We start from the raw sequence: 16,046 nt of genomic DNA on the forward strand, positions 1-16,046 counted from the left end.
TGCTGGGGATTTTTTTTTTCCCTCTGGAAAGAGTAGAGGTGGTTGAGGTTTGAAACTTTGGAACTTTTCCTTGTTTTTAGTTGTTTTTATCTCTAGCCCCCCTAAAATATGTTTGTGCTAATAGAATCTTTCATTGATGATACAGTATGAGAGCAGGAATTAATTTTAGAGACTCAGTTCAACATGACATTTTATACATAAATGATGTAAGTACATGCATATTAGTCTTAATACATTCTAAAATACTGTGTGGTGATGTTTGATAAAAAGCAGTTTCCATTCACCCTCCTATAAAATAGTCTGTTTTTTATCTTAATAATCTGAACATCCCAGGAATGGGATGTCAAAAATCATGTTTTTTTAAAATAAATTTACTCTGATGAATCACTGAACTCTACCTCAGAAACTAGTAATACACTACATGTTAATTCACTGAATTTAAATAAATATAAAAAATAAAAATAAAGTTACTATTTCCTTTGTAAGTTTCCCTAGTACTTAGTTATACCCATTATAGGTTAATTCAGTAATGCAGCCCCTTTGCCAATGAAAGATGCAAATTATATCTTATCAAATCAACTGTGATTACTTTGAAATACTAAGAACTGAAGCAAGACTTGCCTTGTCAGGTCACAGAATGTACGACAAGTTTATAGTCATTCAGGCAGTGTGGTGGACAGATTGACTGACCGGTACAGCTCTGAGAATTCGGAAACACCCAAGTGTTCTCAGAGTTTGAGTATGTGGCGGCGGTGGTAGCTTCACCACTAAGGAGTGACTGTTCGGTACACAGCTGTCCATCTGATGATTTCCGGAGAGTAAATAAAGGTGGGCTTAATGAATCTTCCCCATCCCTTGAGTACATGCAAAATTCAGCCTCTAATTTAGAGGTTAGTTACTGACTTTTTCCACTTGCAATAATTGCTGCCAGTGAGTGCGGTCAGCGGCAAAGGTCATGAAGGACAGAAAACTCGTGCTGTCACTGAACACGGAATTCAAACCAGCGGCTGATCTTCCCTCGGAAAAGGATGTGACATGGCGAACCTTCGCGCAGGGAACTGTATGGAGTAAAACACAGAAACAAAAGAGTGGGAAGGCACTGATGCAGAGGGAGAAGTTGAAACCACGTCAGAAAGAGGGGTCAGTCCTAGGTCGGTCCTCATTTTCCCTTCCCGCCTGGGCTTTTGGCCTTCATCTGATGATTTTTCAGTCCTCTACGCACTCGCCTCTGGCTGTCACTTGGAAGCATTTCTATTGGATAAATATGAACTAAAATCACAAGGTAATTGGTAAAACAAAGATAAAGTTTCCACAGTAAAGGATTATTTAATTTTTTGGTAATTATTATCTACAAGCTTTTCAGATTCAATCAACCAGTTGAAAGATTTCTAAACCTTTTATTGTCAGCAAGCTTAATACATAGAATAGCTTTCCATATACCCTTGGTGCAGTGTTTGCTATCTGTTTCTCAGGCCTCGATAAAAACCCTACATAGAAAGGATAAATAAATATTTTATAATATTACAGATATGACCTTCTAAAAATATAGGATTATATGAGCTATTCTTAGGTTATTGACTTTTGAAGGTTAATTATAACTTGTAGATATTATTAAATCTAGCCCTAAAGAGCATATAGCAAAGTCATCCAAAAGAGATGTCTGTTGTAGATCTTCAAACAACAAACAAAGCCAAAGACTATTTAAAAAAAAAACAAAAACAAAAATCCAGGGCGTCTGGGTGGTTCAGTCTGTTAAGCATCTGCCTCCAGCTTATGTCAGGATCCCAAGGTCCCGGGATCGAGCCCCACATCGAGTTCTCCCCTCAGCGGGGAATCTGATTCTCCCTCTCACTCTGCTGCTCCCCTGCTTGTGCTCACGCTCTCTGTCAAATCAATAAAATCTTAAAAAAAAAAAAAATCCAAAGCTGCCGCTGGGAGCTTGCCCCAGAGTTTACCTTCTGTCACGGTCCTGGGAAGCTCTGTAGGAGGGAGGCAAACCCCTCAGTTGTGTTCACGTTCGTTTCCTACATTCCGTCTTTGGTAAAGAAAGCATCCTTCTTGTGATTGACTTTCTCAGAGTTTGAGAAAATCATTATCATTTCTGATTTTTCTTCAGGCTAAATATACATCCTTTCTAGTGTTCTTCTGGCAGTCATTCCTTCTTCCTGTTCTGGAACAACTCTTCTGCTCTTCCCTCATTCTTAAGAGAGGGTGGCTCCCTGACTTTTTTACTGTGGCGGGGACAGACACTACATCTAATGGAAGTCTGGATTTCATCTGTACCATACACATATTGGCGTGTAGTGGAACTACGGTAACTCTAAAACTGGTGACGTGAATTCTAGGCTCCTTAAAAATAAATACGGTGAAATTTTCCTTTGCTGTCTTATATGTAGTTACATTTTAAAGATCTTTTTAAAGCAGAATAAACATTTTTAACTTAATCTCTTAAAAAAGAATCTTTAAAATGTATTTCCCATAGGCATTGATTGTACTTAATTACAAATGCTGTGTAAGCGCAGTCCTAACTAATATAGAATAAAATATTTTGAACTTAGCTTCGAATCTAAGTAATGATGATTTATTTAAAGCAGCTGGGGGTGCACCTATGCTCTGCTTCCCTCCCATCTCTCCACTCCCAGCTGATGGAAGGACCTCCTTCCTAGGCTTTACTCTACTGTGATAGGAAGATTTTTTAGGAAGAAGGGGTACACTGACACTATAGAGCTTGAAAACCATGCACCTATTAAGTGTATAATTATATCCAACTCAGTGCTTTCAGCTAGAATTTGCTTAGTAATAGCAAGTATTAGTAGGAACACAGCTTAAGAGGATTGTCTAATCTTACTGCCTCAGAGGCCTTCAGACTTGAACTTACAGCAGTCCGAGTGAAGATTAAAGTGCTGGGAGAATTTACCTGAACTTGAATATTTTTCAGATCGAGTAGCTAGTCATAATACAGTTATGCTAAAATATTGCCCCCAATCTCTAGGTGATTTGTTTTGATTAGCAATTCTTACTTAGTAGAAATTTATTTAAAATATTGGATTTAGTCAAAATAACTGATCATATTTTTAAAAAACACTTAGTCGTAAAATAGTTTCAGGATTTTACCTTCTCTACCTAATCATTGGAAAGGGAAACATGTACCCAGCTTTGTCCAGAATACTTTGCTTAGTATAGTAATTTGCTTAGTAATAGCAAGTATTGGTAGGAACATGCATAGCTTAAGAGGATTATTGACTCTTAAAAAGATTTTTAATGAAAATGAAAAATATAACCAAATTAATTTGACTTGTAGTCCCTGATCCCGTCTCCAGATTTGTAAGTCCAGCCTCTAGGGGAGGTTGGGAGGTTGAGCCTGATGTCTGTTTCTCGACAGTACCTTGACCCCAAGGACAACTTTTTTTTTTTTTCCCATTTTATTGTTTCCTCTATATCAAAATAAGAAGCTACTTTAAGAGGTTTTTTTTTTTTTTCTGCTGAGGCATTCATTGAAGTCCTGTATCTAGCCTGTATTTTGTGTCCTCTCGGGAATGTGAGAGAGAATTTCACCTCACATACCCCTTCGATCAAAGCACTTTCCTCATTTCCTGTCTCTCTTCATTAGCTCACTGATTGCTTATGATAAGTAGGATCTAGGAGTCGTCCTGCAGCTCCGAGCGCAGGGAGGTCTGTTAAACATGTTCTTTCTTCTTGCCAGAGTCTGTGCGTCTTCACTCCACCTGGAATCAAAGAAGGAAAACCCCGGCTCATCCCTGCTGGGCCCATTGCCCAGGGAACCACCACCTCTGCCTACGTGGCCAAGTCCAGAAAAACATTGCTAGTGGAGGACATCCTTGGGGTAAATGGCTTTTTACTCTGTGACACTTGTAACCTGAAGTATTTATTTTATAAAGCTGACATATCATATTGATATTATGATTCAAACCATTTTATAAAAGCATTAGAGTAAGATACAGGTCAATAAATGAATTTGTATATAAACTAAAATTTGTCCTTAGAAAAATCATATCTTGGGGCGCCTGGGTGGCTCAGTGGGTTAAAGCCTCTGCCATCGGCTCAGGTCATGATTCCAGGGTCCTGGGATCGAGCCTCACATCAAGCTCTCTGCTCAGTGGGGAGCCTGCCTCCCTGCCTACTTGTGGTCTCTCTCTGTCAAATGAATGGATAAAATCTTTAAAAAAATCATATGCCCACTAAGAGCTAGATTTGAATAGTTCTTATTTTAACACATACCAGTACAGTTAATCATAAAATGTATGTTTATATTGATGTAAACTAAATGATCACTGTTCTGTGTTACATCATCCTAGCAAGATGGCTATGGATGCTGTGTACTATGTTCTACCCCAGGTTTTAGTCATGTCCCGCAACAACCACCTGTGACTTCTGATGTGTCTGTGCATTGGGCCATCCTGCTGATTGGGTTGTATTCAGCTGGGCTTGCTTATGCATCTGAACTGGCTGTCACTTAGCAGTTGGCTGGCTGCTGAGGGCCTCAGTTCTCTGTGTTTGTCAGTCCCCTAGCTCCCCTCCCCACCTCACCCCTAAGGAAAGCTGGCCCGGAATGTTCTCATGGTGGTGGAGAGGTTCCAGAGAGTAAGTGAAACATGCAAGTGAGTTTTCAAGCCTCTGCTTTCATCTAATTTACTTTGCGTTAGCCAAAGGAAATCACATAAGCAAGCCCAGATCGGTACTGGAGGACACTGACGAAGGACATGGGTGCGGGGAAAGTGATGGTCTTCTGCACTGTATGTGAGCGTTCGGATGAGACGGTACCACCTGAGCCTAGACTTCTAAATTGACAAGTGCGCCAATGACTAGTAGAGGTGCGATGACATTGCTCGGGCGAAGTGCTGAGTGGGAGTCACGAGAGCTGGGTTTTAATTCTGGTTTTGCCACTAATTATCTGTGCAGATAGAGATATGGATGAAGAAAGTTGCTGAAAGATGAGATTTTCATTATAAGATATGTGGGACACTTGGGTGGCTCAGGCAGTTAAGCCTCGAACTCCTGGTCTTGGCTCAGGCCATGATCTCAGGGTCGTGAGGCTGAGCTCTGCATCGGGCTCTCTGCTCAGCCCGGAGTCTGCTTGAGATTCTCTCTCTCCCTCTCTCTCTGCCCCTGCCCCCTCTTTGTGTGCACTTTCTCTTTCTCTAAAGCACATAAAATTTTTTAGAAAGATAATTGTTCGACAAGATAGAAATGCTAACTACCACTACAATGGCAGTCATATTACAATGTATAAATATATTGAATCAACAGTTTTATACTTTAAACTTAATAATGTCATATGTCACTATATTTCAATTCAGTGTTAAAAGTAGATACTACACAAGTTGTCATTTGAAAATGTTCCATTGTATATGTAAGCTTTCAGAAGATCTGTAAATTACAAATATGTATTTGTACTGTTCTTGATTTAGGAAAAGCTTCCTACAGAAAACAGAAATCAGATAAACAGAATGGTGCTTTGGGTATCAATTCATTCAATTTCCCTGTCTTCCTTTGAGTGATTTGCTAAGCTAGAAAGTTAAAAGTCAAAGAACCAATTGCATTTTTCACAAGTAATCGATAATTATTGGATGATTTGCATACTTCATCTGAGCCTTTGAGATTCAGTCAGAATGACTGTCATTAACATGCACTTCTGTGTTATTCTAACCTTCAAAATAGAAGAGAAACCATTTTTTATATATATTTTCCTTCATATGATATTTATACACCGGTAAAGCCCTTGGAAGAGTTCCAGTACATAGACGGTGATTCTTAACTATGTGTTAGCCATCATAATTACGTTTCTTGTCCCATGATTGATGCATATTCCAGGTCGGCTGGATTCTCCTGCCCCGGGTTAAAGCAGCAGTAACGCAGGGTGTGGCGTGGGCACCTGTTGCCGAGGATGAGCGCTTCCTTAAGTGTGGCATATGGTGTCCGCCTTTGTGGGTTTCCTTTGAACAGGGCTGCCCATTTTTCATTACAAGTATTGGGCAATTTCTGGCAGCAATAAGCATCCTAGCGTAATGATTCTGCCTCTTTTACTGAACTTATATCTTGTTCTCCTTGGATTTCTCAGGATGAGCGATTTCCGAGAGGTACTGGACTGGAGTCGGGGACTCGCATCCAGTCGGTGCTCTGTTTGCCGATTGTCACTGCCATTGGCGATTTGATCGGCGTCCTCGAGCTGTATCGGCACTGGGGCAAAGAAGCCTTCTGTATGAGCCACCAGGAGGTGAGGCTCGCCGGTGGAGGAACGCGTTAGTGTTGTTCAGCTAATAAACGAATGAGTATTTAAAATCACCATGTGCTTAACAATGTTTTGATGGTTTTTTCTTTTTTAAGATTTTATTTATTTGACAGAGAGATCACCAGTAGGCAGAGAGGCAGGCAGAGAGAGAGGGAAGCAGGCTCCCTGCTGAGCAGGGAGCCCGATGCGGGGCTCGATCCCAGGACCCTGAGATCATGACCCAAGCCGAAGGCAGAGGCCTTAACCCACTGAGCCACCCTGGCGCCCCTGATTTGATGGTTTTTAAAAACCTTTATTTTTGTTTTGTAGTTACTTGGAGAGAAAACTGATTAAATTAGAAATATAGTAACTTATTTTAGTAAGAATCTATTCTAACAGTAAAAATAGAACTGTGCCATATTGTGAATCAGATAAAGTAGGAGGACTTTGGAGAGTTTTCACATTCTGGTTGTCTTGTTTTCCTAAAAATGTCCTCTTCCTAGAGGATATCCCGAGCTAAGATTCCAGCATCACATTTGGAAACAGTGAGTTCCATGCAGTGTTCCCTGAATCAGAATTTGCTCAGTAGTCCTGAACCGAGATACTGCAGCGGTCCGTCGCTCCCCGTATGCAGATGCCCCGGGGCCTGCCCGTGCCTCTACTCCTTCTGCCCTGCGCCTTCCCTCCAGCCACCCTGGGCCCTTGAGCAAGGCTGACTGGCTTCTGCACGGAGCCTCTGCGTCTGCCCCCACATCGGCTTGGATTCTGCGTGTCCTCCTTGTCCCCTCCCCTGCCGCCTCCTTCGGGAGCGTCCTTACACGTCGCCGTGTCAGGGAGGAGGAGGCCTTCCCTGAACACCTCGTGTATCTCCACGTTGTGCCTTTGTGTCTCTGGAGCCCCTTGTCACCAGCTCGGACCCTGCACACTTCCCATATTGTTTTTCTTCTCTTTCTCCCTCAGCTGCCCCACAAGCTGTTCTGGAAGGTGACGGGGTGGGAGCAGTTTGTCCCTAGCACCTGGAGCGCTGCCTGGTACCCAAGAGGCGCCCAGGGAATGTTTGGGAAGCGAATGAGAAGTAGAAGAAGCAGAGTAGCTAGTCGTTGGAGAATTTGTCGGCAAAAGTTTAGAAATCGATCATCGTTGTAGAAGGAGGATGGTTGAGGCCGTTTTAGTAGTATTTTTGTTTTACTGAAAAATAATTATTTTATGTGAAAATCATTGGATGGTAGCTCTCTAAAGCAATTCATCTTGCTTTTTATCCGAAGTGAAGAGGAGCGAGAACATTAAACTCAGTTATAAAGAGGCGGGAAATGTAAAAGAGAAATGTTGTACTTTCTTGATCCTCTGTGTTTGGCAAAATATTCAAATACTCAGTGGCCTCAGAAAATTCTTCGTAGACGTGTGCTAGAGCCCTTTGTTCGGATGTCTGCATGCGACTAATGAAAACGTGTTCCTTCCTCTTTCTTTAGGTCGCGACAGCCAATCTCGCCTGGGCTTCAGTAGCAATACATCAGGTGCAGGTGTGCCTTCGGGGTGTTCTTAGGGCCCCCCCTTAAAGTTAGAGAGAAGAGTTGCAGCCACTGGGGGACAGGGTGGGGGGTTAACAAGTGACCTTCACATGTTGTTTTTGGATATTAGGTATTTTGTTATTTCTAAAATGTTGTGTCTATTCACTTGTATTTACTTATTCCCTGCCTTAAATATCTTGCCATTGTTTTTATATATTTATATGTAATTATTCATCATCTACGCCGTAAATGGCGTATGTCCTATGATGGCTTTTGTTTTCCACTGAAAACAAAGGAGCGGTCTCCCACTGGCCATAGCATTGATAGTACCTTTTTCTGACTCCTATTTCCTAAACCTTTAAACTAAAGGGTATGTGAAAAACATTCATGTTAAATTTAAAATACCTGGCTCTCTTGAAAATACGATATAATTTAAAAGGTCACAAACTTTGTCAAGTTTCCTGGCAACTAGACCTCAAGGGCCCGGGGCACAGGAGCTTTGTATCCTCCAGTTCTTGGCGCTGCTGTTTTGTTTTCCGCTTCAGCACACCCGGGCGTGTGGCGGGAGCAGATCACGTGCCCAGTTGCGGAGTGGTAGTGAGGAACGAGGACCGTGCGGAGCCGACTGTGTGTGGCCCACGTGCAGTCTGCGCCCAAGTGTCGCTTCTGCACGGGCGAGTGGTTTAAAGAGCACGGCTGGAGGCAGACCGTCCGGGTCTGGACGCTGGCCCCTCGCTTAGTAACCCCGGAGCGGGCACGGCTCCGAGCTTCCGTGTGCCTCCGTTAGGAGAGCGGGTCCCCGATCTCTGCGGGGCAGTGATTCAGTGACACAATGACTCAGAGCACAGAGAGCAGAGCTTAGCGCATGTCAGCAGAAGTATGACGTGTCACTAATAGCCTTACCGCTTCCTAGGCAGGGATTGTGTTATGTCTTTTGAAATAAAGTAAGGTAAATAGTATGCAGGAATTGCTATTTTAAATAAGCAGAAATCTCTTGGCATTAATAGCCATTATTTTCTATGGTCGGCAGGTATGCAGAGGCCTTGCTAAACAGACAGAACTGAATGACTTCCTACTTGATGTGTCCAAGTAAGTGTTCGTTTCTAGGGTTGCAGTAGGGCTTGCTCAGGGGTTCAAGCTAAGTGCAGCCTCGGACAGGGACAGACCACTACTGTCCACTGTCGTCAGGAAGTGGTCTGGTAGGAGAGAGTCACATTTCAGGTTCACGTTTCAGACCATAAAGTTACATTCTCATCCGTGTTCACTTTACAAGTGAAGGACTGCCGGATGTGTATGTGATCATGTTAATTTGCAAGTTGGTGTATATTTTCTAAATAGACTCACTGGAGAATGTTAAAGACACTAAGTATTTCTCTTTTTGTATGAGAATACCGAGAGCAGCAGAAGAGGAGGAAATGTTCCAGTTTATTACTTTCCAAAAAGTCCTCTCTGGCATTATCTACAATGTCAGTGAAGTAAACCGTATTATCAGAATTATTATTTTAATTTTCCCATGTAGGGCAGCTCAGATATCGTTTTAAAGAAAATGTTCCATTTCCCTGAAATCTGACCTAGAAAAACCTTGGGCTGGCGGTGAAAGCACTTCCAGATGTTCATTACGTTCGAGGTTCAGAACTGGTGTTGCCTGCTACAAGGAAGAGTGTCCACAGATGTGACCCATCTACTGAGTTGGTGAAATCTAGAATAATGCCGCAGGATGTGGTCCCTTCAAGGTCCCGTCTTCTGGCAAGTGAACAGAGGAAATACGTACCTGTTCTTCCACCAGCAGCAGCACTGACCGTGTTCTCCCTCATAGATCACTTTGGCAATGCTTATAACTTCCCATTCGCAAGCGTTCTACCCCCATCCCTCGTTAGCCTGGAGTTGCTGCTTTGTGTTACATGTATTTCTTGAAATATGGAATGAGAGCAGCCTGGGCGTGACCATGCTCGCAGCGGACCCCGCACGCCAGCTGTGTCCCTGAGGGAGAATTACACCGTGTCTCTGGGACACAGGATGCTGTGACTCCGGAGCACAGAGAGAGGAAAGCTGTGCGCCTGCCTTAGCTAATGTATCTGACGGCCTTGCGAGTCCTCCCGGGCCGGCTGGATCCCTGTACGCCTCCCCCTAGGGGACAGGCACTCTTTGCCATCTTCCTTGCGGGGCATTCCTCAGTGCACAGATGAAGTGAAGTCGCGCTGGCCCCAGGCTGAAGAGGAAGTGTTGTCTTCTCAACAAAAGGCATTGCTTATCACTATTAAGTTGTCTGAATTCTGAGTACTTTGCTAACTTCACAGGAAACTCAAGTGAAAGCAGTACCTTGCCAATAGGTCCCAAATTAACACAGTCCCTGAAATACATACTTACTGATTCATCTGTTTATCAGTTGACGTTTTGATGTAGGTGCCATGTATCTCCAAAAATTTTACTTGCTATTTACAATAATGAATATATTGTTTACTTGTGCAAAGACGATGGGCTATTAACATTTCTTGTATCCTGATGTTTCTTCCCAAATGAATTCCACTGCTTTCTCAGTACAGTTACACTAACATTTTAACATTCCAGTTTTTCAGTGATAATTTACATTTTAACTATATTAATAAGATTTAACAAATTTGAATTTTTTCAGATATTCATGAAAATATTAAATATGGTGAGCCCACTTTTATCCCTTCATAGTTTTAGTTAAATACTACAGACTTTCTCTCAAAATAGGTACTTACCAGTAAAATAATGACTTAATTCATCCTCTGAAATTAGAGATCTTCATACCAAAGTTAATGATAAAGTTTCATTCATCTCTCTAAAGTAATGTTATTGGTTGCTTCCGCAGAAGGACAGAAGTCAACATATATCTTTACATTTTTTGCTTAAATGTATGCAAAAATGGGAAATGTATTTATTTTAATGTGTTCTGTGTTATTTAGATTAATTACCAGTTTTATGTTCCTTTTTCCAGGACATATTTTGATAACATAGTCGCAATAGACTCTCTACTTGAACACATAATGGTAGGTTGCTTTTTATTTTGAAAATGATTGTATTTAACCCTTAGATTCATGTCCTAACACGTGGTGGAATATTTTCAGGTATTAGATGTATACGCTGTGTTAAGTACGACGAGAAGAGGGTGCTTAGTGAGCGGAGGTGTTGCTCTGATTTATTTGTCACTTTTGATTAATTTTGGAGGCATCTTAAATAACTTTTGGAAAAACATCTGAGTTTTTCATTATTCATTGGTGAGCTATACTTTGAAAAGACATTTAGTTCCCTCTTATACTCTGCGGAATACCTTTTGCATACCAACTACACTAGGAACTCCCAACTGACTCTTCTTGATCTTAAGGTCCATTCTGTTTAGTTTTAATCTTAATTACTCCTGTCTGGCAGACTGATAGGCACTTGCAGCTGAAAGCCACTGAGAAGTAGACTTTTATCCATGTTTTCTTGTGTTGCTGCTCTGGTGCTCTGGCAAGACCCCATTCAAGAAGTGGCTTCCAGGCAGAGTGGCCTGTCTGTGCACACCACACGGGTCAGGCTTGCTTGGTACCGTTCTTGCCCTTTGTGTACTTTGATATGGGTTCTTATTCCTTCCCATTTTCCTGGTCTTTTCTCAAAGGATTGCAACCCTTTGCAATAAGTTATAGGCGTATAGGCTTATCTCTGGGCTTCATGGTGTGCACTGATGTGTTTTTCTTTGATATCATGGCAGGTGAGTATAAAGTGCGATATTCTCTGTGTCTTGTGGAGACAAAGTTTTTGAAGGGAATTAATAACATTAGGAGTTCTTTATTGCTCTCAGCCCATTCCTTATATAATTAGTTATATTGATGGTCTTATATGGATGAAAAAGCCTGCCTAATTGCATAGTAAAAAATAATTTTCTTGCTTATGACAAAATTTAAAAAGTTTGTAAAGAAGTGAAAAATATTAAACTGTAAAAATATAAATATACGAATTGACATGGTTTGACGAGGAGTCTAGGAAACACTCGTTGACTCGGATTATCTTCTTAAAAACAGGTTTATTGGGATGTAATTTACATACCACACTATTCATCCATTTAAAGTGTTCAATTCAGTGACTTTTAGTATATTCAAAGATACGTGCAACCATCACCGGTCAATTAGGAACATCTTCGTTACCTCAAAGTGACGCTCCCTGTCATTTTGGCCGTCACCGACTGACGCCTCCACCCTCCCCCTCCTCCACCCCCAGCCCCCCAGTCCTAAGCGACCTCTGATCTACTTCCTTTTTCTGTGGATTTACCTAGTCTGGACATGTCACGTAAAAGAGATCAGGTAATGTGTGGCCTCTTGTGCCTGGCTTTTTGCACTTAGCGCACTGTTGTCGAAGTGCACTCGGGCTGTAACAAGTACCAGGACTTCGTTCTTTTTTACGGCTGAGTCACGCTGCATTGTACGGCTACACTGACTACACTTTTATCCTTTGGCCGGCTGATGAACATGTGGATGGTTTCCACATTTCGGCTAATGTGAAAAGTGCTGCTTTGAACATCTGCATACATTTTTTTTTTATTTGAATACCTGTTTTCAGTTATTTCGGTTAATACTTGGGAGCGGGATTGCTGGGTCCTCTGGTAAGTGCGTGTTTCGCTTTCTGAGGAACTGCCGGACTGTCTCTGAGCGGTTGCACCATATTCCTTCCCCTGGCAGTGCCCACGGGCTCTAGTTTCCTCACATTCTCACCAGTGCTGGCTGCCATCCAGCTTTTCAACCTAATGCCAGTATTATCTAAAGATAGAAAAAAGGAAAGCCTTTGAGCAAAATATCAATGCAAAAGTCAAAAATATAGAACAACAACAAATCCAGGAGTAAAGATTACATCAAGCTAAACAGCATTCACCCCAGGAATGCAAGAGTGGTTGAACAGTAAGTAATAAAGTAATATAATTCTTGTTCTAATTAAGTAAAGGAAGAAAAGTTACATCATTTTAATAATGACACGCATTAATTTTATACTGCTCAACACCCAGTAACTGCACACTCGTAGCAAATTAGGAAGAGAAGGAGAAGTTAAACGGTGTCTGCTGGCGACCTACAACGCGCATGCCCAAAAGTTAGGTGGGAGCAGCGCACACATCGAGGAACTTGTCCAGACAATCTATGAGCTCCTCTCTGAGAGGGACCAGCGAGCTGTAGCGACACCGAGAGAGAGCCCGGAGAGGGCGTCCCCGCCCTGCTGTCCCCGATGGCTCCTGTGTAGTCTCCTGGTGTGTGGCAGAGCTGTGTCTGGTCCTCAGGTGGAGGCTGTAGGACAAGTAAATAGGCCTTTTTCATAGGAAAACTAGGGTGTGTTTCAGTCTGTGTCTGTGTGTGTTTGAGTCTGTGTCTACCCCTGGGGGTAGTAGCCTGCTGAGAATGGTCTTTCCGGCTGTTAAATCCTATAGGACCCAGGAATGCTAGCCAACCCACTTCCTCCTCGGCCACCAGAGCCAGACCATCAAGGGGCATCCCCTGAGCAGACTCCATCCACCCCCCCAGCTTTAGAGAGGCTGAGGGAGAGCACTGGGCTGGGGAGCGTTCTCCAGCTTTCCCACGGCCACAGGAGAGTGCGGGGCCGAAGCGTTGCCCACCGGCACTCGCAAGGTCCAGGGCAAGTGCAAAAATGACACCCACCTGCGCTTTGATGTCCCAGAAGGCTCCTGCTCATCTGGCAGACACTGTAAAATTAGTGAATGATTCTCCTTCACATACATTCTAGGAGCTTCTCAAACTGCTGCTTTTGTACTGGTCCCGAGGCAAGTTAAGTCTGCATACCCGCCCCGTGGGTCTACCGGGTGCAAGCCCTGTCGGTGTTCAAAGCCAGGTGTTGTAGGGGCTTAGATATGGGTATAGATATTGTAATGTATTGATTTATTCCTAGGTTGAATTTGCTGAAAGTTTTTATTGATGAGTTTTCTTCTGTTTCCAAGGTAAATCGGTTTGTGATTTTCTTTTTTTATAGCGTCTTTGTCAATTTCCAGTATCAGTGCGTGGCAGGTTTTCTAAAAGTAACTGAAAAAGTCTTGTTCTTTCTGAATGTAGAACACTGTAAACGGATGAGAATTTATTTGTTGAAGATTCTTACATAACTCATTCTTGAAATCACTTGGACCTGAGGCCTTTTTTGGGGATCATTCTTTGACAATTATACAGTTGTCTTCATGATTCTGTTCTGTTGAGATTTTTCGACTCCTTCTTGATTCATTTCCTTTTTCTAGAAAAATCGTCCATTCCATTCGAGTCTTTATAAATATTAACATAAATTATGCCAAAGTATTAAGCAATTAACATGACCTAGGCACTAGGGATGCAAATTCCATCTTTCCTACTGTAATCTCTAAGAGTGTAGGATCATCCTTATTATTTAATGATTCGAGACGGCATGAGTTTGCCGAGTAGACGGGTGATTCTTCTGTTTGCCAGCAATGCACTCCCATCTCAGTCTTCCTAACTTTGTCATTCATCCGCCCGCAAACAGTTATTGAGGGCTCTTAGGTTATGGAGATCTTACATGTTCTAAACGAAGGGCTGGTAGACGTTTTTCTGTTAAGGATCAAATAGAAAAGTTTCATGCTTCCTGGGCCATAGTCTGTTGCCATCCCTCCACGGCTGTTGTAGCAGCCTCAAACGATACGTAAAGGAATGAACATAGTTCCTTCCCAATAAAACTTCATTTATAAAAACAGACAATGGACTCGATTTGGCAAATGGACTTAGGTGACCTCTGCTTTAGGCATTGTGCTGGGTTTTGGAATCCTGCGGGGGAAACAAGCAGCAGTTTCTGCTGTCCTAGAACTCTCAGGATAATGCAAAGAGACGAACCGCTAGTTCTTGTACGAATCATACCCAGTGCGCTTAGTCCCCGGCATGGCCAGTATTCATTGAATGAGTACTGTTTGTCGAGACAAGTGTATACCATGGGGATGAACCGAGGTACCTAACCTGTCTTGATTTCTTTTTATTCAATCTGTAGAGTAGTTTTACATGAGATTTTGAATTTTTCTCTGGCCACAAGGTGGCCCATGTCCTCTTGCATAGACTTGGTGATGGCGGTTTTCTTCTGAGAATCAACTCTTTTTCTCTGGGGAATAACTTCATGACTAAAACGCGGAGGGGTGAGGTTCCCAGAACTCTCAGTTGAGGTAAATGTGCTCACTGCGCCGCAGCTGCGGGCTCAGCCCAAGGGGACAGTGGGGTATTTGGGGCATTAAAGAAATAATTGTGGAAGGAAGTTGATGAACAAGTGAATGACAAGATGAATATACAGTTCTCCAATTAGAAATGAAAAAGCATACTCGTTGTAGGAGCAGAGGCCATGAAAACAGCTGGTACGAGTTCAAATACCCAGTCTGCCCTTACCAGCATGTGACAGTGGACAAGTCTAGTTACCTCTCTGCCTCGGTTATCCTAACATGTAAAGTGGAAATAAAAATATTATGATTGTGGGGATTAAGTGAAGGAAGACACCTAAAGGGTGTGAGAGTGTCGGCACATAGTAAACACTTCATAATTGTTACACATGATTTACTGCAGCAGGGAAAATGCCACAGATGTGAATATGAACCTCATTAGAAATTGTATTTCATATTATATTTGACAACTGCTGCGTCACAAATGCCAGCCAGTAAACATGGACGCCGGCCTCAGAGCTGGCAGAGGCTAGCACCAGGCGTGAGGGTAGAGCCCCAGAGCTTCTGGAAGGGAGGGGCCGCGGTGCAGCAGGGCTCTGAGGGAGTGAGGCCAGCAGCTGCTTTCCAGCCCACAGGCAAGTTCTGTAGCGTTTCCACACCCAGCCCACGGCACGCGTGCAAGCAGCTGTTCATTCATTCATGCTGGCATTCTCCAGCGTCCGCACACGAACAGGGACGGACAGTGTGTACCTGTATTTATTGAGTTAGAGTGCTAATTTTCCACAAAGTATAGATCAGCTGAAATTTATATTTATGTCTGATAAAGTTTGCCTTTAAACTCTGAATTTCTCATCGGCTTACTCCTGTTTTATTGTTTGTCTTTAGATATATGCCAAAAATCTGGTGAATGCGGACCGCTGTGCACTTTTCCAGGTAGATCATAAGAACAAGGAGTTATATTCAGACCTTTTTGATATTGGAGAGGAAAAGGAAGGAAAACCCATCTTCAAGAAGACCAAAGAGATAAGGTACAGCTGGAAGTAGAGTGTCCATACGCGGTCACCGCAGCTGTGCGGGTGTCCCGGTACCCACTCTTCTGTGCCTGTCCGCAGGTGTGCTGACAGTACTTGTCATACTGTGATGTCATTCCCACCAGGACCCGCCTCCTGAA

The 16,046-nt window shown here is 42.7% G+C and overlaps 1 protein-coding gene across 3 annotated transcripts in view; it reads left to right on the forward strand.

Moving 5' to 3' along the window:
* The window catches only part of PDE10A (phosphodiesterase 10A), a 334,248-nt gene that overhangs the window by 258,266 nt on the left and 59,936 nt on the right, over positions 1–16,046 (forward strand). For all 3 annotated transcript variants that reach the window (XM_044242510.1, XM_044242500.1, XM_044242519.1), the window contains exons 6-11: positions 3,704–3,844; positions 6,080–6,235; positions 7,699–7,749; positions 8,768–8,826; positions 10,700–10,751; positions 15,761–15,903. In XM_044242510.1, the coding sequence (XP_044098445.1) occupies positions 3,704–3,844; positions 6,080–6,235; positions 7,699–7,749; positions 8,768–8,826; positions 10,700–10,751; positions 15,761–15,903 (602 nt within the window). The remainder of the gene's footprint in view (positions 1–3,703; positions 3,845–6,079; positions 6,236–7,698; positions 7,750–8,767; positions 8,827–10,699; positions 10,752–15,760; positions 15,904–16,046) is intronic.

The sequence above is a fragment of the Neovison vison genome, chromosome 1 (genome assembly GCF_020171115.1).
Source record: "Neovison vison isolate M4711 chromosome 1, ASM_NN_V1, whole genome shotgun sequence".
Lineage (NCBI taxonomy): Eukaryota > Metazoa > Chordata > Mammalia > Carnivora > Mustelidae > Neogale > Neogale vison.